This window comes from Fundulus heteroclitus, unplaced genomic scaffold (assembly GCF_011125445.2).
Source record: "Fundulus heteroclitus isolate FHET01 unplaced genomic scaffold, MU-UCD_Fhet_4.1 scaffold_78, whole genome shotgun sequence".
NCBI lineage: Eukaryota > Metazoa > Chordata > Actinopteri > Cyprinodontiformes > Fundulidae > Fundulus > Fundulus heteroclitus.
This window is the reverse complement of record NW_023397230.1, coordinates 543,748-567,432: the sequence shown is the minus strand read 5'-3', so window position 1 is coordinate 567,432 and position 23,685 is coordinate 543,748. Positions and strand designations below refer to the sequence as shown.

The 23,685-nt window shown below is 38.1% G+C and overlaps 1 protein-coding gene across 1 annotated transcript in view; it reads right to left on the bottom strand.

Moving 5' to 3' along the window:
* Positions 1 to 22,507, bottom strand: part of LOC118561983 (ubiquitin carboxyl-terminal hydrolase CYLD-like) — a 26,185-nt gene extending 3,678 nt beyond the window's left edge. The window contains exon 1 of the mRNA XM_036134243.1: positions 22,378 to 22,507. Within this exon, the coding sequence (XP_035990136.1) occupies positions 22,378 to 22,507 (130 nt within the window). The remainder of the gene's footprint in view (positions 1 to 22,377) is intronic.
* Positions 22,508 to 23,685: the final 1,178 nt, after the last annotated feature.

The window sequence follows — 23,685 nt, the reverse complement described above, 5'->3', positions numbered from 1 at the left end:
GCCGGATCATTATTAGCCGGATGAAATCATCTCGGATGTCTCATTTGATCTTGGATGTTTTAAGCGACATACGAAGAACGGGCCCCTGGAAAGGATATATTTTATGGCCACAAAAGCTACAAAATACCCTCATGCTGTTATGAAGAAAGACATTCAAAAGGTTTAGCAAGAATACAGGGCCAGGGGAAAGAATCAGAAAGCTGTAACTCTCATTATTCCACTCATACCAGAAAATGCCTAATGGAACAACACACTTTGTAAACAAGGAAATGCTACACTAGGTTTCTGTTTACACTGAAAACAACCAGACAGAAAAACATGCATTGCTGAAATTCAATAGACACAATAAAGAAATAAAATATGGTAGATATCTATACAGACTATCTACTTTTCCACACTTCAGTTTTGTAGTTGTTGTAATGGACCCTTATGCTAGTGGTCAACTACAGGCAAGTAGCGGCAGAACAAAAGCGCTAATATCTTGAATAAGCAACCGCTGACAAATTACCTTATGGGAAAGTCCAGTGCCTGTTTCGTTTTCTTTGCTTTTTTTTTTGTTTGTTGTAAGCACAGTCAAAGGGACAAAATGCCTCGAGTACTTTATATTTATAAAACCAATTTTAGATTTATATAAAATCTTAAATGTTTTTGTTCAAACTAAACTTGAGATCTTTGTTTTGTTATTATACGGGTCATGGAGGCGGAGGCCTCATAAACAGGAACATGTAAGGCATTTTTTCCGCTAACACTTTCAGTTGTACAAAATTAGAAGTACACCACATTGTCTTTCAGATGTGTGATAGGGGAAGAAACAAAGGGAAAGAAAAAGCTTCATGTTATAACATTTTATTATTAGCCTACGATTTAATCTGCACCTGCATACAGTATTCACTTTTAGACTCACAACAGAATATATGAAATAAATGCAATATATTTAAAAAGGTATATAGCTACGTTATATGCTTATCAAAAAAAAAAAAACGTGATCATGATGAATTAAAGTTATATACAGCAAGCCTCCATCCTGATAATGTTTTGGTGGTCCTTTTTGTGGATAAAAATAGCCCCAGCACTGGGCACGATGAACAGATATGAACAGATGTGGCGAAATCTAGCAGTAGTATTGAAGAACTATCATATTGCAAGTTTGCATATTATATAATGAATATTATATATTAAATAATGCCGGACCGAGCCTGACCCTCTGAAATGCCTTACAGTAAGCCTTACAGCATCAGCTCGGCGTGATCCAAGACCAACCGTTATTAATAAAATACACGATCTAACAGCAACTTTAAGAGCCTCATATAAGAAAATTTACTCAAGTCAATCAACTCTGTATCACATCTGAGCGATCGGCAGTTTTATTGTTCGCTTCAGTGAACACCAACTGTCATACTGTATTCCCTGCGACATTCCAGCCTTTTACCTCTTGGAATCATATTTTTTTTGTGTTTTTCTTTTTCCACTGGATCTTGGACCTTTCTTCATTGTTTCGCTGGGAGATGCTAATAGCCGTTAGCCGCTTCCTTGTTTTAACCCCTGCTGCGCATGCGCAGTGTTGTACTTCCTCTGCTATTAAAATAAACGTGAAAGGCTTTATTTCCTAACAAATTGAGCAAAAAAAAAAAAAAGGCGTAAACGGCCAAAACAATAACTAATATGCCAGCAGGACGTGGTAATCTTTCATCGAAACTGTCTATGTAACCAGAGTGAGCTACTGACGTATAAATAAATAAAAGTCAAATAACGTTGCCATGCATTTTAATGTAACCTAAATATAAATAAGTATGCACTACAAAATAAATACATGTTATACAGAGACTCAAAATGCTTGTCATGCACAACCTAGTTTGTGTTTGATATACATCCTTTTACAAGCTCACAACAGCATGTTACTTTGAGAAGCTGAGCTTTGTTTCCTTAACGTTGGATGGTCATGATGTGCAACTGTGTGGTTATTGTTTTACACTTAGCTGCACTAAGGTTTGTTGCCGAGCCACTTTGGAATGATCTACAGCTGTAAGCGAGATCAGGCCAGCGTGACTGATTGCTTGAGTGATATTTTCACCCTCATTCAGCTGACACCATTACTTTCCTGATCGCTGATGAAACACTTTGTTTTATTCTGATTCTCTCACAGGAAAATACACTTTTAAGTCCAAGATCGACACAACTGAATATTTGATCCTGTACCATGCGATAACATTTTAATTATAGCTATGCTAAATGTATTTTCTATTCACATAGAATAGAAGTTAGCAGCATGCCTTTAAAGCCATACTTTGAAGATTATTCACAAATGCTTGAAATATAGTCTTTAAAATGTAACACTCCCCTTTTCACTGCCAAGTAAATTAATTTGTGGCTTATTTTTATTTAGTTTTTCTTCTTATAAAGCCTCCTGTTGCCACTGTATTTGATACAACAACTGAAGAGTTTTAGAAAGAGAACAACTTTAAAATCATGAAAAAAACACGTCAAGTATAGCAAAAATAAAGAAAACAAATGGATAAACTAACATAGTCTACACATTAGGCTACTTGTTTGGCTTTCGAAAACATGTTATTTTCTTTTAGACAAATTGCATTTTCAGCTTTGCCTTAAAGCTTGTAAAAAGTTAAAGCAGAGAACAGAAGATCTGCGAAAGCTCTGCTTTCGATTAAAACTCTCCTAGTAGTAAATATAATTGTTTTATACCTGCTGGTTTTTAGAAGCTTGTTGGCAAACAAAATGTGCAGTAAATGTCATTTCCTGCATGATCTGATAAAAGAACAAAAGACATCCTTGGTGGTTTGCATAATTAGTGGCATGTTTATGTAGAGGCATAGATAAAATAGACAAAAGCACGAACGCAAGCTATGTGTCGTGTGACCAGATCTCTGCGGAACACATTACCAACACTACGATGGCCTCATGAATTGAAATTTAACACAGAACTCACACTATTCAATGTGTGCTTTATGTGTTAGTACAAGTTTATAAAAAATATTAATAAACTTTTTTTTGTTTAACAAAGCTGTTAAACTTTACAGAACTAAATAAAATTGTTCTTAGTCTGTCAGAAAAAAAATTAAGCTTTGACAGTTTTTTTTAAAGTTTATCATAAATCTTGGTTGCTGTTGCCTTGTCTGTCTGGCAGAGTCTGTAGATAGGCAGGAAGCCTTATCAGCTATAAGCATTTAATGTGTGACTCATTTTTAGTGTTGCTTCATGCCAAGCTTCCCTCCATTTAAAACTGAAAGATAACGAAAACAAACTTCGCAATTAGCTTTCTGAGAATCACCTTTCTCTGGTCTCACCCAGTAAAAAAAAACAACAGTTCCACAGTCTGTTGTGGCTGCATTTTCTTTTCTTTGACATGGTTTCTATTATATCCTGTGACCATCAAAATCCTTTTCTTGTTCTGTTTAATTTTACTAGCATGGTGGCGGCAGGTTGCTCATGATGTGGAACGCTGCTGCTGATGTTTTGATTGATAGCCGACCCGGTTCTGTGACAATGAATGCAGCTTTGCTTTCTTTACATAATAAAAAAAACAACAACAACAAAAAACGGCTGTCGATTAAATTCTTTGACTTTTCAGGATTTTGGTCCAGTCGATTGCAGGACATTGTTTAAATTAATGTGTCACCAGGTCAGAAGTGAAAAACTTGGCACAGTCCAAAACAAATCAGGAGATCTGGTCACCCTAACTGTGTGTGAGATTTGCAAGTTACAAGCAATTCAAATTACAGCATGTTGTTAAAAAACAAAAAAAGAAGCAGTACTGAAGTGCAGACCTTGAGTCAGGCTTTGAATAACAGATTCACATAATGTTAGAAATACATTTTAAAGGTTGCAATACAAAAAGTAATTCAGGCTTCATCCACAGGGAGCAGAATACTGTAACTGCACAGAAAAATTTGAGCATACAGGTGAAGCCACACGAAGCTGGAGGAGCTGCAATTGGTGTTATGCCTATGCCACACCAGTGGGTGGCGCAGTAACGCTCCTATAGAAGTAAAAAAGACAAAAGAGGAAAAAAGAGCCATTTGTGTTACCTTTCCCTTAACATGCATGTTAAGGGAAAGGTAAAGGTAAGGTAATTCAGAGACGGTCAGTCTGAAGAGCGCATGCACGGCTCCAATCTTCGCACTCTGTGCTCATTTACCAGCCTTGGAAACCGTGACGTCAGACCACTGTTGTGAATTTGTATTCTCAAAGAAAAAAATCCGTATTCTCAAGCAGCTGCTGCTGTTTGTGTTCATAAAGAGTAAAGCACAAATTTAAACTTGAAATTTGTATTTATTAGTTATTGAAGTTGTAACTATTTAAACTGTATGTTGTATCTTTTGAATGCGATTTAAATTATTATGAGTTTACAAATGTTTGTTATGCACAACTTCTGACTAATATGGACACAACTATCCTTTTACGTACAAGTTTATATTGGAAGTGACCTTACCCCATAAGTTTAATAATAAACAAGGAAGACGCACAAATGATCGTAACCAGGAAATCAGGCAGGAACTGCAGAAACATAAAAAGCACAGAGGAATCAGGGTGACACGTCAGTCCATGTATAAAGCAGAGGAACCAGCAGAGCAAGAGAACCAGGGAGAATATATACAGACGTAAGGTTGGGAAATGAGGCAGAAGACAGGTGAAAGTAATTAAGAATGAATGAGGAGCAGCTGAGACCAATGAGAGCTGAGAGCTTAGAGACAGGAAGAATAGTTAACAGGGAAAGAGTGGAAGGGACACAGGAAGGGATCTAACAGAAATTTAAATTAACATGGAATGAACAAAGAACAAATCCAATAACTCATCCACAAAGAATGAACAATCACAGCAGAATATTAACAAACACGTAATGTTACTCAACTATGGGAAGCACGATCCATTAAACTAAAGCACATACATACACAAAGAAATCTAAGCACGAACACCTGGAGATCTTGACAGTTAAAATATTTTCTGTGAATTGTTTGATGCAAATATTTTCATTAGTGCACACTACAGCAGAAGTATGCAAATCGGGGACATTTGAGTTTCATTTGAAATTATTTGCATGTCCTGACAACATTGTAAATACAAAACCCTATGGGAGTTGTTGCTCACGTGAAGAAGGACAGAGGAGGAGATATCTGCCCTGATCAAGCAGTCTATCACCTTTATCACTCACACTCATTTCTAACGCCTCTTTAGAATCACAGATTACCCAAGCATGCATCTGTCTGCACAGCGGGAGGAAGCAGGAAGCAGGAAGAGGGTTCACAGAAAACCCCAAAAGGCAGAGATAACCATGATTATATATCCGTCTTTGTCTTTTAAAATGACTGCGGTCGGACCTGAAGTCTTCAGAAATTAACCAAGCAGCATCGGTTCCTCATCCTGCAGACATTCCACAACCTTAAAGTCTATGATTTTCTTATATGTATATGTGTAACCTACTGGTCCCTTTCGTTTTTTTTTTTCGTTTTTTTTTCTCATTCTCGCATAACGGACTTTGTTAAGGCAAACTTTGTTAAAGTGTAGCTAGATTGTGTATTTTGGGGGAAGTTTAAATGTTTGTGATTGCTTCTCCACAAGTCTTTCATATATGTTTTAAACTAAACAGAACAATCTCTATCCCTACAGCATTTGTGTGCCCTTGAATCCCTTTCAAAATGTGTCATTTGGAATAAACTGCATGAAGCTTAAAGTTCTATATTTGTTTTGCATATTTATTAGTTATTTTTTTCAATGCACTGTAAGTATGCTTAACTACATGTACAGGATGAAGACTTTTTTTCACATCTCCAATGAAATAAAACATGAAAAATCAATGTTATTGCCAATTTTTCCTAACCTGACACAAGCCAGACGCATGTCGCTCCGCCTAGCTCCACTTACATACATCTGGGACATCGCCCGTTGAAAGTGATTTCTCCAACCAATTTTATGGTCTGGCCAATCAGGACGCAGGGCTTGCATTTCATAGATGTGACGTAGTGGAGACGCGACCATGACGTGAGACTGTTTTGATAGCAATGGCGGCTCGTCGAGGAAGCAAGCGTAACATTGATTCTGCTATTTCTTCCGTGTTGTCCAATCTACCTAATATTGTTTCATTAAAAGAACATCAGAGAACGCCTCTGAAGGCTTTTGTTGGTGGAAACAATGTTTTCGCCCTTCTCCCGACCGGATTTGGCAAGTTTTGTTTTCCGGGGCACGTCCGCATCTGCAGTAGACACGGACGTGCCACGGAGCGGTTAGCAGTTAGCGGTTAGCGCGAACCATATTAGGAGGCCTTTAGTCCTCAACGTGGTCGGCCCGGGGATCGACTCCAACCCGCGGCACTTTGCCGACTGTCTTCCCTCCTCTTCCTGTCAGCTCACTGTCAATAAAACGCGTGCCTCTAGAGCCGCAAACACACATAAAAAAAAAGTTTTTTTTTCCTGCGTCGCTCTCATCAGCGTCACGGGTTAGCTTTGGTGTGAGTGGTTGAAATAGCACGTCAATAAAGATGACAGACAAGTGGCTTATCCAATCATATGCAAGGATTTTTGATAAGGCCCAGCCTTCAAAAAAGGCAATTCCTATGGCGGTGTCCCAGATGTATGTGAGTGGAGCTAGGCGGAGCGACTTGTGTCTTTGGCTTGTGTCAGGTTAAATTTTTCCACTCCCAGGCCCTGATAATATCCAGGTATCATATTTTAGGAGATAAGAGAAACATATATTTAATTTGCAAAAAGTGACATCAAAGGGTTTAAAATCTCTGTTAGATACATTAATACTTGTGTCAGTTTTGTTACAATGAGAAAAAAAGACACCCAGAAGGTAGGAAGCAGAATGAATGCAAAAAATGGAGATTTATAATTAATGAAAAAAAAAAAAAAAAAATTGGTCCACAGTTCCAAAAAGCAGAACCCAAATTTATGAAACATAAGTTGAGACTGAAAGAACCCAATTTAAACAGAGGGAGGTGATCAGTGAAAAAAGCCGCTACTGTCTCTCCATACCCCTCACATCCTGCCCACAAACTATTTAGACTTTTACTTTCGGGTTGACGCTACAGAGCACTGTTTGAAAAAAAAAAAAAAAATACAGTCATAACAGAACAGGTTTATTCCCCAGGCTGTCTGTCTGATGAATTTAACAAACAGCGCAGTCTGCTGATGCAATATTTTGCACTTTCACTACATCCGTATTTTTTCTTTGCATGATTTTTCTTTACATACATGCACATACTGTTCCTTTTATACCTATTTTTATTTCCTTTAAAGTCAGCGCTCGTAACCAACGTCCAATTGCCCGATTTTGCGCACAATTACGGCAAATGAAAGCTCGTTCTGATTCTGAGCGCGAAACACGAGGAGTATAGTTTACCAGGGTGAAAGCATTTGTGGCAGAAATTCTCAGAAGAGATATGAAGGGAAACTATTAAATGGCAGCACTGAAACAAAACATAACGATCAGAAACAGATAAGAAAACCAAACACAAAGTCACCTATCTGACAATCTATATAAGTGAAAAGACGTTTAAACCAGTTCAAACCAGTAGTTTTAACAGTTTATTTCAAGGCAAAATGTCCAACTCTGGTGTCTTTGCAGCCAATAAAATATCTACTGGACATTCAGCAGCTGTTATAGACATAAGACAGAGAATTGCCTCTATTAACTGTGGATTTTGCTTGAACAAAGACAAGATGAGGCAGTGTATAGTTTGGGGTGTGAAGGCAAATCAAATGCTCTGACATCTGCAAAATGGTTGGAATATTTTATGGTTTTTGGTCAGGGGCTGACATTCAGTCATTACAGCAAGTCAGTGACGCTTGCGCTAGTCTCTTGACACATGTTACTTCTGTTTTTCAGAAATGTTGCTCGATATACATTTCTTTTTTTCTTTTTAACTCTGATAAAGTTTCATTCGGCAAAGGCTACATTCCGGAGGTCTTAACAGGAGAAAATGAAAGAACATTTCGCAAAACATAAAGTCCCATTTTTGAAGAACGTGTACTCACACAATTTGCATAGGGTATGAACACCGGGATGAAGGGTGTGGAGTTCAACTGACCGCCTGAGGATGAAACTTTAAGGAGTGCGCCCAGACAGTCAAATAATTTTTAGCTGAATTAATGAGGATTTAGTTTGAACCGGTTTATCAGTCAGCTGATGCCTCTTCACACTATGTTTGACATATGGTTTTTATTTAGTAATTGGTTGCCAAGGGTATAAACAAAGTAATCTCAACCTGAAACGTGACCGATGTGGTTTAAGTGTCTGCTTAGAATCGCCTTTCTTCTCCTGTTGTCACATTTCAAATGACTCTAGGGGCAATTTTGACTGTTAATGTTTTACATGACAAATGAAACACACTTCACTGGTGTGCTGCCAGGTTTCCTGCTTGATTAAAAAGGGAACATATACTTCTTTTCAGTTCTTCCTTTTCCCATTGTGACCATTTAGTTATGGTCTGTAATGTAAAGTGGAACAGCAATGCTTGGGCCTGAAATCCATGGTAAGGTACTCCCACGTTCCCCCTTTTTTTTTTTACCCCTGTTCTGAAGTCCTTCTGACAGCCACTCGTTTTGGTGATGTCTCTTTAAATCTGAAAAAGGCACTTCACAGGTGACTCTCAACGCACATTGTTTTTAAATTTGTAACAGGATCCTGCAAACTGTATTTAGGGTTTTAGCTTTTGGCGCTTCCTTTTGCTCTGGTCTGACTGCAACGGTGATGAATGTATTGTGATGAGTTCCTATTTGGACAGATTTGGTGCGCACAATTTGATGTAACATTACAAACACTTTCCTTTAAATATATTATTGTATTAAAAAAAAACTGATGCCAAAGGAAAGTTATATCAATCCACAACAGAAGGGTTACTAGAGGCAATCTTATAGGCAAAACAATCTTTAAAAAAAAACTGCACAGTTTCAATTTATCTGCTTTAGCTTTAAGTCTGGAGATCGACATGCATAAACTGTGGTAAAGTAATTGTTCTTGTACAACGTCTTAACTAGTCTGACGACCCCAAAGCGTTTTATACTACAATCAGTCATTCATCCATTCACACCCCAACAGTGGTGAGCTCTGTTAGTAGCCACAGCTGCCCTGGACGCTGCCATTCATTGCCGCCACTGGGCCCTCTGACAACCGGCAGCAGGCAATGCGGGTGAAGATGCCCAAGGACACAACGACTGACACGGTCGGAGGGGGAACCAACAACCTGGCAATTGCAGGATGAACTCTCTAACTCCTTCTGTCACACTCACTAAGCAGCAGTGTTTTTAATAAAGGGATTTAAATTGACATTGTTGTTTTAAATTTAGATACTACAGAATATGTTATCACTGGATTACACAGCAACCACAGAGATTGTCCTTCAAGGTCCCCGTGGTCCTCAACTCTTACTGCTAACGTCATATCAATTGGAACGTCAGAGGATGACTTCTAGCTAAAAAAATTACTTGTACCTCTTTCGTCACAGCAATTGTTCATGAAAGGATGAGGTAAGATCAGAATATGTACGCCTCACCCAAGTTCCCAAATGTAATCCGAGGTGGAAATGGAACGTTTAAAACAGACGACTGTATTTATCAAGCTATGTATGATGTTTTGTGATCGGTGATTGCAGTCATGCATCACAACACTCTGAGAATGTGACATTAAAAATAGGAAGAATAATAAAAACATATTCTTATTTTCTGACCAGGACATGTTCATAGACTGCTAAATATAAATGAGAGCAAACATGCATATAGACAAACTTTATGAGCTTCATGCTTCTGTCCTCTGGAGTCTTGCTAATGCATATAGTGCCTCAAAGATATAGAAGCAGTCAAACATGTTGAAATATAGCCATCCCAGGAGAGGATCCCCCACGTAAAACCGGCTTTTTGTTTGGCTTTACTGTCTTGTACTGGGTAGCCACAGCTGATCAGGTTTAGTGCAAACACCGAACCATCAAATGACTCAACATTTCAAAGAAAAAAAAAAGTTACTTAAAGTCATAACTTTTTTCTGAACACCTGTCGCTCATACAGCAATACATCGAGATTACGTGGATTAAAGGCGTTGTTTAAACATGAAACATTTGAATTATGTTCTTTAAGAAGAGTACTTAATTTATCATCTTAACGTGGAGAGTTAAACATGCCAGAGCGTATAGTTTTTTTTTTTTTCATGACAAAAAAAGTGGGTGGAAAGTAGTGTTGCGCCGATGCCATTTTTTGGCCCCGATACCAATACCCGATACCTGGCTGTGCAGTATTGGCCGATACCGATACCATCTGTTTGAATTTGATGTGTGTGTGTGTATATATATGAAGAACTGCATACTACTTAGGGTAGTAAAACTTTTTATTGCCTACCTGGAATGGGTGACAATAGTTGCATAAACTTTTGGCTCTCAAAGGCCAAAATAGTGTAACTTTCATGAACTTATATAACATGTATAATACTAGTCAGGAGAGAGAAGGCTGCGTTCAAGTGACATACAAACATCAAAATGGTATCGGTGCCCTATATGTTGGTACCCGCCGATACCGATACCACCATTTTAGTGCTGGATCGGGGGCCCGTCCGATACTGGTATCGGTGCAACTAGTGGAAAGCCATCCAGGACGGCTGCAAATTTCTCTTGTCCATTTAAGTAATTCACCCAATAGGACGCCTTATTTTATCAAAGGAAAAGTAATACTGATCCTTTCTATTAAATGTGTAAATGTAAAAATAAAAAATTATGATGATGATGATGATGATGATGATGATGATGATGATGATGATGATGATGATTTTGTGGATTCAGGAAAGGGTTTGACTGGGATATTTTCCAGTAATAGTTTTGCTGAATTCTGGGATGCTTTGTTACATTATTATGCCATAAAGTCTCCTTCTCATAAGCCTGTTAACCTTGTTCAGGGCAATCATTACACTAAAATCAATATTGTTTTTCCACAACTGGTGAAATAGTATGTTTTTTTTTTCCTCCGTCGTATTTAATGACTAATCCACTCAGGCCAAAGAGTCTATTTAAACAAAAGTCACAGTTTATAGACCTTTTTTTTAAAACCACTATCTGACTGTGTTCCAGGTTTTTTAAGTTACGCAGGTCTAAACATGAATAAAAGTAGCGCATTTTTAAACAATAAATCCTGTGACCTCTGTTTTCTTAGAATGCAAATTTATACGGTTGAAGGTAAAAGAAGTAAATCTTAGAAAGCTGTTTATTATGGGATTTAAAATGTCCTGGTCAAAAATAACACCAAGATTTATTTCTTTTACATTATCAGAGGTCAAGTTAATGCCGCTCAGATGAAGTGACTGACTAAGCAGTTTCTTTTTCAAAGATTCAGGTCCAACTGTGACAATTTCTTTATTGTCTGAATTTAAAAAGCAGAAAGGTTTGAGTCATCCACGTTTTTATGTCTTCAAGACATCCATGTAGTATAGCTAACCGGTGAGATTCATCAGGCTTTATGGATAAATATAGCTGGGTATCATCAGCATAAGTGGAAATTAATCCCATGCTGCTTGATAATTTTAGGAAGCAATGAGGGAGATTAAGGGATAAATGTTCAAAAGAATTGTAGCTCCTCCTCTCCCTGGGTTTCTAGGAATCTAAAAATGTAAAATTAGAAGGAGTTGACTCATTCATATTAACGTAGTCCTCTTGCAGCCAAGTTTCCGTTAGACAAAATAAATAAATCTGATTATCACAAATACTGTCAGTAACTAACAAAGTCTGTCCAGATATATATTTTCCTGAACAAATACAATTACTGTGATCTTTATAAACCAGATAGGCAAACATGACATTGTTTTAAAGTCAGAAGTTTCAACAAATGGTTTTACAACTCATCACTCTGCAGATGGATTACTTGAATTGAACCTCAGTATCCAGCTGTTCAGCACAAACTCAAAGTGCCAGCATCTATTCCTGTATGTCTAACTAAATAACAAAAACTGCTAGTGAAAATTCATGATTATGACATTCAAATCATGGCTTTACACAACCTATAACAGAGCAATTCAGGATATATGCAATTATGAGTTACGCTAGTATAGCTATGCAGGTGACGAAGAAATGGTCTTAAACTTTAAAGGTTATCTATCTCATTTGACTTGGATAAATTATAAAGAGACGGATCACCTCCTGCTTGGCAAACTCAGCTACTGAGAGGACAGATATGAAAAGTTGCACTCAGTGCGCTGCTAAATGGAGGTAGTTCATCAGAGAGAAGAAAGAAAAATAGAGACAAGAGTATTTATCTTTTTTCACTAGTGAAAATAGTCACAAATAGTAAACAATCTTTATACCGATATGATAATATGCAGAAATAACTGATGCACTCAGAATGAAGAGGTGTTTCTGAGTTTAAGCTGCTTTAGACCTAAAAAAAAAAAAAAAAAACTTTCACTGGGATCTTTCTGACAGCTCTTAATTTAACAGCTATTTCGCTAGGTTGTTGCAACGTGGTCACTTCTGCTTTCAAAACAGCAGATTGAAAAGATCTAAAAAAAAAAAAAGAAGAGGCCTAAACTTGAAATTAAACTCTTGCTCTCATCGTTTGAGCTCCACTTTGAATCGTCTTGCTACTGAAATGTGCTATATAAGTAAACGTGCTGTGCCTTGCCTTTGGACAAGCATGGTGGAATGCGGCTTCAGACATAGATCCTAAAAAGCATCCAGTCGACATCATGCTAACAGACAAGTTTTTCTAAGGACAGGACACTGAAATCAGATCAGCAAACGTGGACTTGATTGTACCTGGAGAAGGAGTTTTACAACTCAAAACCATCTTACATTTTAAGTTCAAAGCAGGAACAAACTGTAAACATGTGCTTAATTGTTATTTAGTTTCTGGTAATGATTGTTTCCACTTTTCGAAGAAAAAAATAAAAAGTCAATTAAGGATGTTTGACTCTTCACTACAGTTTAATGTTTACAGTCATGGGGGGGAGGGGGGGAGGGGGGGGGCGTCCAGATGAAAAAAAAATTATTCTTTTTTTATAACTTTTTCCTTGTGGACCCTTATCCGTCAGTTCCAAACTTTAAAATGCATTGAAACCTACATCCCATCTAAGTTATTTCAATTCTTTGATTAATAGTTTAGCTGAGATGTGCTGTACGAATAAACTTGCTTCGCCTTGCTCCTAAAACCAAGCGGTATATATTTAGCGCAGCGCGCCGGCCGGTCAAACGCATCTATTTTAGAACAACCCCCCGCCAACCAAAGATATTCAACCCGGAAGAAGAATAAGAGGAAAAAAACTACAATTGAGCCTTTAAGTAAAAGTGAAAATAATAATAATAATCAGAGGTTCCCAAATGAACAACAAGGTTTGGAACAGCTGAAAATGTGTCAAATGCCACTTCCCGTTATAGCTCAAAGACGATGCGCCTCTAAAGCCGCTCTTCCAGCTCCCAACAAGAGAAAAAAAACTTTGTTTCCAAGGAAAAATTAACACATTTAATTACCTGCTGATACAGACCGTCGCTCCAGTCGCTGATATTGAGTCAGATTAATATCACGGCCATCCTGAGGCATTATAGCCGTGATCTGCAGCCGGGTGGGCGGTGTCTGACCCGCTGCTCTGGCTGCGCCTGTTTGACTTCTTTACCACCCCCCACCCCCGCACCAACACCAGCACCAGCACCAGCTGTCACAAGCTCTGTATGGTAACAATAATAATTATTAAGAGTTTATAAAATAATTTAGATTAAGAAATTAAAGTGCCACTAGATTTTTTTTAAAGATGAAAAGTCAAAATAAAGCAATTAAAAACTCTAATTAGCAGGAATTGCCTTTTTTTCAAAAGAGGAACGTCGTTAAACTCGTTTAAACGCAGCAAAGTGTGGAGCTCGGTGGCACAGCTGATCAGAAGCCTCGGTCCGGTCGGTAGGAGGAGGCTGGTGTGGCATGGGCGGGGGGAGTGGTTGGTTGAGTGGGATGTGAGGAGGTCTTAGGAGCATTTGCCAAAAATCAAGGACAAACGTGCATTCCCGTCTGAGTGGCTCTTTTCTACGCTGTTTAACCTCTTAAGAGACAATAACCTTAGTCTAAAAAAAAATCTGAATGCCTGGAAATGATCAGTTTTTCTTCAATAATATATTTTCTCTTTCTCCTGATATATATATATATATATATATATATATATATATATATATATATATATATATATATATATATATATGTAAATAAGGTTGGCGGAACCATGTTTGCACTGAGCTCGTTCTTAGTAAAAGGAACTCAGATCTGTAATACCATACCTGCCCATCAAAAAAAAAAAAAAAAAAAAAAAAAAAAAAAAAACTCACAGACCCAAAACAGTTCAACAACAAAGTGAAACAATGGCTCAAATCTACTCAAATCTGTGAACATTAGAGCAACTTTTGCATATAGTCTGTAGGCTATTACATGTTCTGCGTGTTTTTCATGATTGTATCTTACTGCTTGTATTTGCTTTGTTTTAGGGACCTGGTATGCAAATTAGCTATTAGCTAGATGACCAATGGACAAAGCTTTTTATTTTATTTTTTTGTTTTGTCCCTATCAAACTTATTATTAATGAAAATAATTTATCAAAAAGAAACTGATCTTTTTCAGCCTTTTTTCAAGTGTCTAAAAACCCACGTTTGGACTAGAGTTCTTGTTAAGAGGTTGAAAAAAAGCTGTATTTATATTTACTTAAAGATAATTAATCTCAACATATTCCAACATCTCAATGAGAAAAGCACCAACATGTTCGTTTTTTTTAGCAGTTTAATTAAAGTATTAAAAAAGATCATTACACAGGGATTTATTTTAAGCATAAAATGCACCCAATGAAAACACACATTTTCCTACCTCAGAAAATCGGAATATTACATAAACCCTATAAGAAATTAATATATTTTGGCCTCTTTATGGACTGCAGAATCATGACAACTACTGCGGGGTAAGCCATAAAGGCCAGTGTTACAGAAGCCGTCTGTTTACACCACTTGGTGCAAGAATATTACTGGAAAGTTAGGTGGGAAAAAAGAACATAGTTGCAAAAGAAAAAAAGATTAACTGCAACCTTGACAGAACTGTGAAGCAAAGGTCATTAAAGATATTGGGGAGAGTCAGAAGGTGTGGACTACGGCTGAAGTCCATGCATTGAAAGGCACCACCATATATCTCCAGGACTTGAGCCACAGCCTTTGTATTACTTGTGTTAAATCACTTCAGAGCCAGATACATTTTCACAAATATCTTGCCCGGTGTGATATCAGGATGCTGTCACTTTAAGAAGAGAGCGAATGTCCGCACAGTGTACTTTGGCTAGTGAGTGAGAGGGACAGAGACAAAGGGGACAAAGTGAGAACACTTTGCCTGAGCTCAGTACATTCTTTTAAATAATAACAGAAGGAGGTGTATATTGTGCTCTAATTACCACAACAAAGCAACTCTTGAGACAGAACATCAGTTCCACCCATTTTTCACCGCTGCTGGGTAAAGCGAAGGGGGTTACCCCGAAACGCAGCAGTTTCGGCCCTGGAAGAAAGGAATCTGGACACAAGAACAGGAAACTGTGACCCTGGACGAAACACAGAATGGACAGGACTGTTTCTCAGTTTTCCAAGTCCTCTTGAAAGATCTAAAGTCCATTATTTATGTTTCATTTGGTCCCAGAGTCTTGAAAAGTGGTACAGGCACAGAATCCAAGATGCTTAAGGACCAGTGTGACATCTTCACACGAGGGATGATTTGGGGGAGCTATGTCATCCGCTGCTGTTTTTTATCAAGTCTAAAGTCAGTGCTGGAGTGGCCATACCTGACCTAAACCCCGTGGAGGATCTATGGAGTGTTGTCAAGAGGAGGATGAGCGACACCAGAACCAGAAACACCCAATGCAGACAAGCTAATGGCAGCTATTTAGGAAAGCTGGGCTTCCTGAACACTTTAGCAGTCCCACAGGCTGATCTCCCCGATGCCAAGATGCATCGATGCAGTAATTCATACAGAAGTAAACAGACCGTACATGGGCGTGCGTTTCAATATGCAAACATTTCTGTATTAAAAATTTGTTTTGCAATAGTCTTAGCCAATATTCCAATTTTTGGAAATGATTGTGAATTTTAGGTTTCATTTGGCTGGTGGTTATAATAACCCAAATACACTTGAAATGTACAACTCTGCGTCATAAAGCTAAATGGCTGTTCCCTTTTTAACTAAAGAAATAAGATAGATTAACCTTTCAATGATATATTGATTGTTGATAAATTTAATAAAAGAAAGGATTCAAAAATAAGATTAGTGACTAAGCAGTGAAATGGCAGCTGGAATCAAAACAGTGTTAGTTTGTTTCTGATCCTCTGTTCTGTCCGATTGCACCTGAAACCTGGCGGATCTAAGTCCCTGAGAGAAAGCCAGAGCATGAGTTCTCCTTTGAAAGATTTAATAAAACTAAAGCCTCCCGATAAAACCAAAGTCTAAGCTGTGATTTACTGTATTTGCAGGCTTGTTTCCCACATGTGTGCACTTTCACACAGCTGCATGCATTCATTCCCATTTGTTAGCAACATTCCTGAGCCTATGGTCGTTAGATTGTTCCAGAAATAAACTGTTGTTTGCTTTGGTTTGGGAAACAAAATGCACAGGAAGGAGACGCTTTCTCGTCGCTGTTTGACATCTCATATTCTCAATGGAGCCTGATATGTTGGCAGAAAGCCTATAAGTGAACTAAAACATGGATAATGGGACAACATTTCTCTTGTTTAATGTTGGCTCATAATGTCTGGTTATATGTTGAAGGCTGATCCTAGATTTCCTATAAATGATTCAACTAATGATTTTATATGATATGTCAAAGTCCATTGTGATCATAGTGCTTATGTGACCATACTTATCAATAATGACTCTGATCATGGTTCACCAAAGTAAATTGCATGAGGTACGCTGATTTCATCATGTTCCCAGCATCTCCTCCTGGCCCCTTGTCAAAGTGTAAGAAGTCAAACTTTTCCCTGTACACCATTCTTAGTTACTAACCTTCACAATGTCCCGATTATTTATTGTTAGAATCACTTACAGTATAATTGCTTTTTCTACAAATCTAAATACCATAGATTTCACAAATATATCTACATTTCAGTAACTTGCATATCTACCAAAGATGATGTCAAACAGACAATAACTGACAGGTTAAGATCCTGGAAACATGACTGGACACTAGCTTTTTTTTTTTAGGGAGAGGAGCAAAGATACAAATCACTATTCCAATAAAACCGAGCAAAACCTTAAAACCACTCTCAATGTTTGTTTACTTGCCTTCAAAGACGCAGAGAAGCCCATAAGAAGAGCGGCCTTCTGGCGAAGCCTACAGATGACACGGTGGACGTAGGACTCTACAGCCGGTGGAGAACATGACACGGTAATATGGGGCAACCACCTTATCCTCGACATCCAGAAGATCAAGGAGATTTCTCCATTTCTGCTTTTGACCGGAGATGGTCCTGCAGAAAGCCCACACATTGCTTGATGTTCAGAGGAAGAGAGCTTCAGCAGTGCTGTGACAGGGAGGAAAGCCTTTCAGATGGGTGAGGAAACCTTATGGCTCACATCTCCAGCACCATCCAATGCTGGGAAAGGGCCACATGCACCCTCCATTAACCCCGCCCAGCCTGCACACAAGCTGTCCACCTTTCTGCCCTCTGGAAGGAAGTCGCAGTGCATCTGTCCAGAAACATCCAGACTGAGGAACAGATGCCGTCAGAGTGTTAAACTGCTCTACCCCTAGATACTGAGACACTCTGCACATTGCTGAATCCTCCTGCAGGGAATTTTGCACCATGCACAGACCACCTTAAGCTTCTGCTTTTTCTGCATTTTATTGTGGAATACAGTACGTCTATCCTCGTTTTATTTTATCTTTTATTAATATTATGTTGAAACCTATCAATTCTAGTTAATATTCAATTTATATTGTTATTGTATTGTAGGCATATTGCAAACACGGAGATCTAGGATACAGTGTGTTCTTCTTTTGGAAAAATTTTAAAAGCAAAATCTAGATTAGATTAGATTCACTTTTATTGTCCCAAAGGAAATTTGATTTGGGTTACAGACTCTGGCTGCTGAATAGTCACACTGCATTCACACATAAAACACTACTATAAAAATTCCATTAGAAGACAATAAATAGATACATCAAGAAGCATGTTACATGTTATTCACAAAAAAAAATTGAAGAAAGAAAAAAGAAAGAAGAGAGAAAAAATAATAATAATCTGAAGTTGTCTGGAGTCAATTCCAGTGATCTTGCACAATATCTCTTCAGGCTTTCCGATGGCCTTTAAAAAAAATCCTTTGAGTTTGTCTCCTTTCTTAATAAATTTTCAGCCAGCAGAAAACAAAAAAAAAAAGAGTCAGTTCTTTGGGTCAAACCCTGTGGTATTTATTCAAAAATAAATTGCCTAATCCCATGATAAAACAATGGGCTTTTTTGTACTTTGATTTAGCTTGAATTTTCATCAGATGACTAAAAAAGGTACTTAAACTTGTCATTAGATTGTTTTATGAAATGTCAGAATAACAGCATTTTGTTTATTCTTGTTAGCTTCTTACTTATTTCTCTGTTTATTTCAGTTTATAATCAGGCCTTTTCCCTGGATTTGCCGTTTCCTCTGCGTTCATGAGTCTACTTCCCTCAGGTCCCATGCTTGGCGCTCTCCTCTCCCAGCATTTGCCACGTTTCCTCTGGTTAGCTCACCTAGATCCAGTGTCATTCTCCACTCCTCCCGCAGCTTTCTGGTTTTCATTGTTCTTTACTGATTCCTCCAAATACACCGCCCATGCCTCATGTCCCCATCTCTTCGATCAAGCCCTGTACGTTTCTTAATTCATTTCTTCCAAATGCACCTTGCAAGATTATGTCTGTTTACATGCCTGTTTTGGTTCAACTCTTTGCCATATAGTTACATTTGCAGTTTTGGTCTTTTTCAGGCACCAAAGTTAGCCTTTTACAGGGGGTTATTTTATACACACTACTTGCATATTCATTTCTACTTTGAGGACATTTCATACCTGCCTTTACTACCTTTAAAATTAAAGTAACTTTCTACAATCTAGTGTGGTGTAAGAAAATGTACCTATTTAAATATAATTATGTAACATCTTCAAAGAATACTATGACAGTAAATAGATTACATGTGTGTATCTTTATGATTATTAACTCATACTTCATCAGAGTAGTGCACCATTGGATATCGACTCATTTCTCTTAGTAGTTGAACACATTGGTAATGTTGTGCCTTGCCCAAGGGCTAGAAAAAAATGCAGTGAAACCATGCATGTGAATAACTCAAAGCTGAATTGATAAAAGCCTGATAGAAAAAAGAAACAGGGCCTGGAAGCTGTATAAACTTCCTGGTCAACTTCCAGGAAGTGGGTGATCTTGTCTTCCTCTCCAAAGACACTGGTCAGCTGTCTCCAGCTTCAATTAATATACCAGTTAACAGGAGCTCTGAAACACACGCACAAATACACAGACACAGAGGCTAGGGCTCTAACTGTACAAAATGTTTTGCTTTGGATGCAAGATGTGAGTTGTCTGGGATAAAATTGTTAATAAGGAGGGAAATGAAGGCATGACTTGGTGCAGAGGTGAACTGATATCCATGCAGCAAATATGTGGTAACCGAATATAGGGGACAGGAGCTTAATTTTGTACACCCTGTAACTCCAGCACAAGGACTGGCTATTTATTTAAGGTACAGGCATTTGTTACTTCTGAGAAGGAAAATAAACACTGAATACCTTTGCTGTGCAGGATCTTTGTTGTTTTACACACGGCATGATATTGTGGCCGTTGAACAGGTAGAAAAGGACTTTGAACTTGTTAGATTTACCCTCTAAAAATCTATTCATAGCTGTTAATCAGCAAGGAAATGGAAATCTGATGTGGATCGTGAACAGATGCAGGGAATACAGCATCGCCTCAATACAAATTCCCCTGAAAAGTCCCTCTTCTGTGGTACAACCTTAACGCATCATGCAAATTCAGTAACCATGACTGTATCTAGATAGATTTGATATGAAACGAGACCTGAAGCAAATAATGAAACAAAAGCTGGTGCTTAGGTAAATAAGTAATTTGATATAGAAGGAGAACAAAAGTATTCAGTATGGTTCTTCACAGTCTTTAATCAGTATATATCGGAGATCTGTCGCATTGAGTGATAAAAAAAAACCAGAAATACTGAGCAACCAAATTATTCTTTAACGCCCTCTGGACTTTCCAACCGTACAAATCATGTCAAAGATGTCACCATCTTACTTCCCTGAGTTTCATCCGATCAAAGTTTTCCTTTATACTGAGACGTGGACTTCTCCCAAAAATATAGTTATTAAATAATTCTACTAAGAAAGTGGAAAACACCAAAGCATAACATACAGGCTTAATCCAGGCATCTTCTCAGCTCCATTTCATGTTGTAAGAGGATTTGTGTGGACTAGAAATGTAAAAAAAAAAAAAAACATGAAGGAAGCATGCGTAAAAACGTGTATAATGAATTAAAAGTAAAACGAAAGCAACAAAGTAAAACTATAAAAAGCACCATCAGAATATATACAGATGTAATAGAGAGAATAAAATATCTTTTGAAAAAATAAGGATCAGACAGTGAGCAAAGGAACCCGGGGAATTTTATCTCACAGGGTGTTCACAGGATGAATGATGTGTTGGGCGATTAGCTGTTGAACTGCAGCCGCAGGAAGTCGAGGACGATTCAAGGTATCTCCAGAGAGTGAGTACAAAGAAAATATAATCTTACAGAAACTCTGGATAAACAAAAATGCAAAACAATTATACATGAAAGAATCACCTCCACCCATCCATTGTCTTCCGCTTATCTAAGATCAGTTTGCAGCGGCTACAAGGTCCAGGACGGATCCCCAGAAATCCTTCTACCCAGTAACATCCTCCAGTTCAGAAATGTTCTAAATATAATTCTAATATAAATATTCACAAATATAAAGCACAAGAAAAACACAACTCCCCACAATGCTGAATCAGTGGGTGTCCTAAATGTGTGACTCTGCAACAAGACGGTCCCATCTAGGGAAATTGGGAGACAGTGACACCACAATTTTACTTTTTCTCATAGCAACAATCCTTAAGGACTTTGACGGCCTCTAGTGCAAATGTCTTTATTGGCAAACGGGATCAATTCTTCACCAACAGTGAATGTTTTCTTAGCCTTAGCAACACAGTCGCTGACTGAAAATTCTGCCATTTTTCAGAATATAACATTCTTAATATTGAAACATTTTTCACACTCATAATAAATAAAACAGAAACTATGCAAGTGATTTAGTCTTTCTGAGTGGCCCCCGGCAGCAAATGACCAATAAACCGGTACCGGTCCGTGGCTCATGTGTTAGTTAAGGACGACAAGGCAAGGCAAGGCAAGGCAAATTTATTTATATAGCACAATTCAGTACAGAGACAATGCAAAGTGCTTTACATGATTAAAATATAGGAATAAAGCAAGTAGGGATAGAATGTATAAACAAAAAAGAACATTAAAAACAGTAAAACAGTTTAAGTAGAACATTCAAAGCCAATTTCCAACAAATGTGTTTTTAATCTCGATTTAAAGGAACTCAGGCTTTCTGCACTTTTACAGTTTTCTGACAACTGACAACTCCAGCTATTTCTGGTAGGGCACAAAGTTTTCCTACGCCAAGCGGGATAAATAATCCCTCCAGTGAGTTCTGTGTTGTCCTCTGATTCTCCATGCCGAGAAAACCTTCAGAGAGGGAGCCAAGTACAGGGCTGGTGGAGACATGAAAGTAGAGGGGCAGACAGATATAATAGCTCACGGTGTCTTCTGGCACCATCCGGAAAGACTGCAAACATCAGAGCCTGTGGTGCTACGGGTGAGGGACTGCCCCGCTTTGATAAGCATCAGGGAAAACGCTGGAAGCGAGTGGAAGTGCCATGATCAGCCGCTTAAATCACCAGAGTTGAACAGTACGACTAACAATGTTAAATTTGACAAATGCATGAGACATTTCTGCTTTTACAACTTAAACACACCCATCCAAATCCTGCCCAATCACAGTACAGCGTTCAGACACTGTACTGTGATTGGGCAGCAGCCTTAAGGCCATCCTCTGGAGGAAACTCGTTTCGCCCGCTTGAATCTGGGATCTCATTCTTCTGGTCTTGACCCATACCTAAGGTGTGGGTCAGAATATAGATGGACCGGTAAATCGAGAGCTTTGCTTTTTGGCTCAACTCTTTTTTTCATCACCTTAGACCTTAGTGGTGCCCCCATTATTGTAGATGAATGCCCAAATCCGCCGGTCCATCTCCCGTCCCATCCTACCATCACTCGCGAACAAGACACCAAGATACTTAAACTCTTAAACTGACCCCTGACCCAGAGGAGGGAGTCCACCTTTTTGCAGTCGATGATAATGGCCTCAGGCTTGGAGGAGCTGATTATCATCCCAGCCGCTTCATCTTCAGCAGCGAATCGCTCCACTGGAGGTAAACCAGGCATGGCCAAAGTGTGGCCCCTGTAATGATTTTGTGTGGCCCCCCATCTGCATTTCAAGAAAGATTTGGCCCTCTAGCACTGGTAGCTGATATAGAAAGAATTGTTTTATTTTTTTATTTGGGCAAAATTAGTAAAGACATGTACAATCAAAATGTCAGGTGCGACACAAAACGTTCATGCTTTAATAACCACACTTTTAAAATCCTCTGTAATTTCGTAGTAAATAAGACCCCATCTTTCCAAAACCCCAGATTTTGGTTCATTTAAATCTGCTTTGAATTCATTTATTTTAATGGGCTAAATATTGTAAGTGTCTTTAAAGAAATACTGACCACAATATTCTATTGCTGGACCAAAAAAAACACAAGTTTTTCTTTTCAATTGAGCCCAAACTAATTTGCAAACTGGAAGACTATCTTTTGGCAAATGAGCAAAACCCCTTTGTAACATTAGAATCTACAATGATTTACACATCCCTTTCCAACTGAAATTTGATCCTATAGTTTAAATTATTAGAATTTTTAGAACAAAGAAAACAACTACATATATTTTTTTTTTGAAATTCATATATTCTTTTTATTCTTTTTTGGCTCTCGAGTACTATTGACTTCACTATTTCGACCCATGCACCTTAAAAGTTTGGGCACACCTGGACTAAACACTTGTTCACACAGACTTTACTTTATTTTGTTTGACTTAAAAACATCTCGTATAAATAAAATTTTCTTATGTAAATGGTCTTTGAAATTAATTTAACTCAACATATTGCGTAAATGTCGGTTTGAGAGGGGCGTAAAAAAAAGCCATTTTTGTGAAGAGAAACCGCCTGTCGTTAAAGTGGCCTCGGGGTCCAATCGTCCCCCTCTTATGATGCTGGTATCGTGGCCCCCTGGCAACAATAAGTGGCCATCAGAGCACTGACGATCGGTTGGTAGCCTGAAGATCCTCTTTTGCATGCGAAGAGTCAGTTTTGATTGTCATGGTTAAACTTGTTGATCCACTATGCAAAGGCACTGCTTATAAGGCTGAGTTTATTTACAACTCTACAGAATGAAGAAGTCTCTTGGAGTAAAGACGAAACGTTTCAACAAAGAAGAACCCATCCAGAGGACCTATCCACTTTCCTCTTTTTTTAATAAAATGAGTTATAAGATTATTTCCAATCATGCACGTAGAGCTAA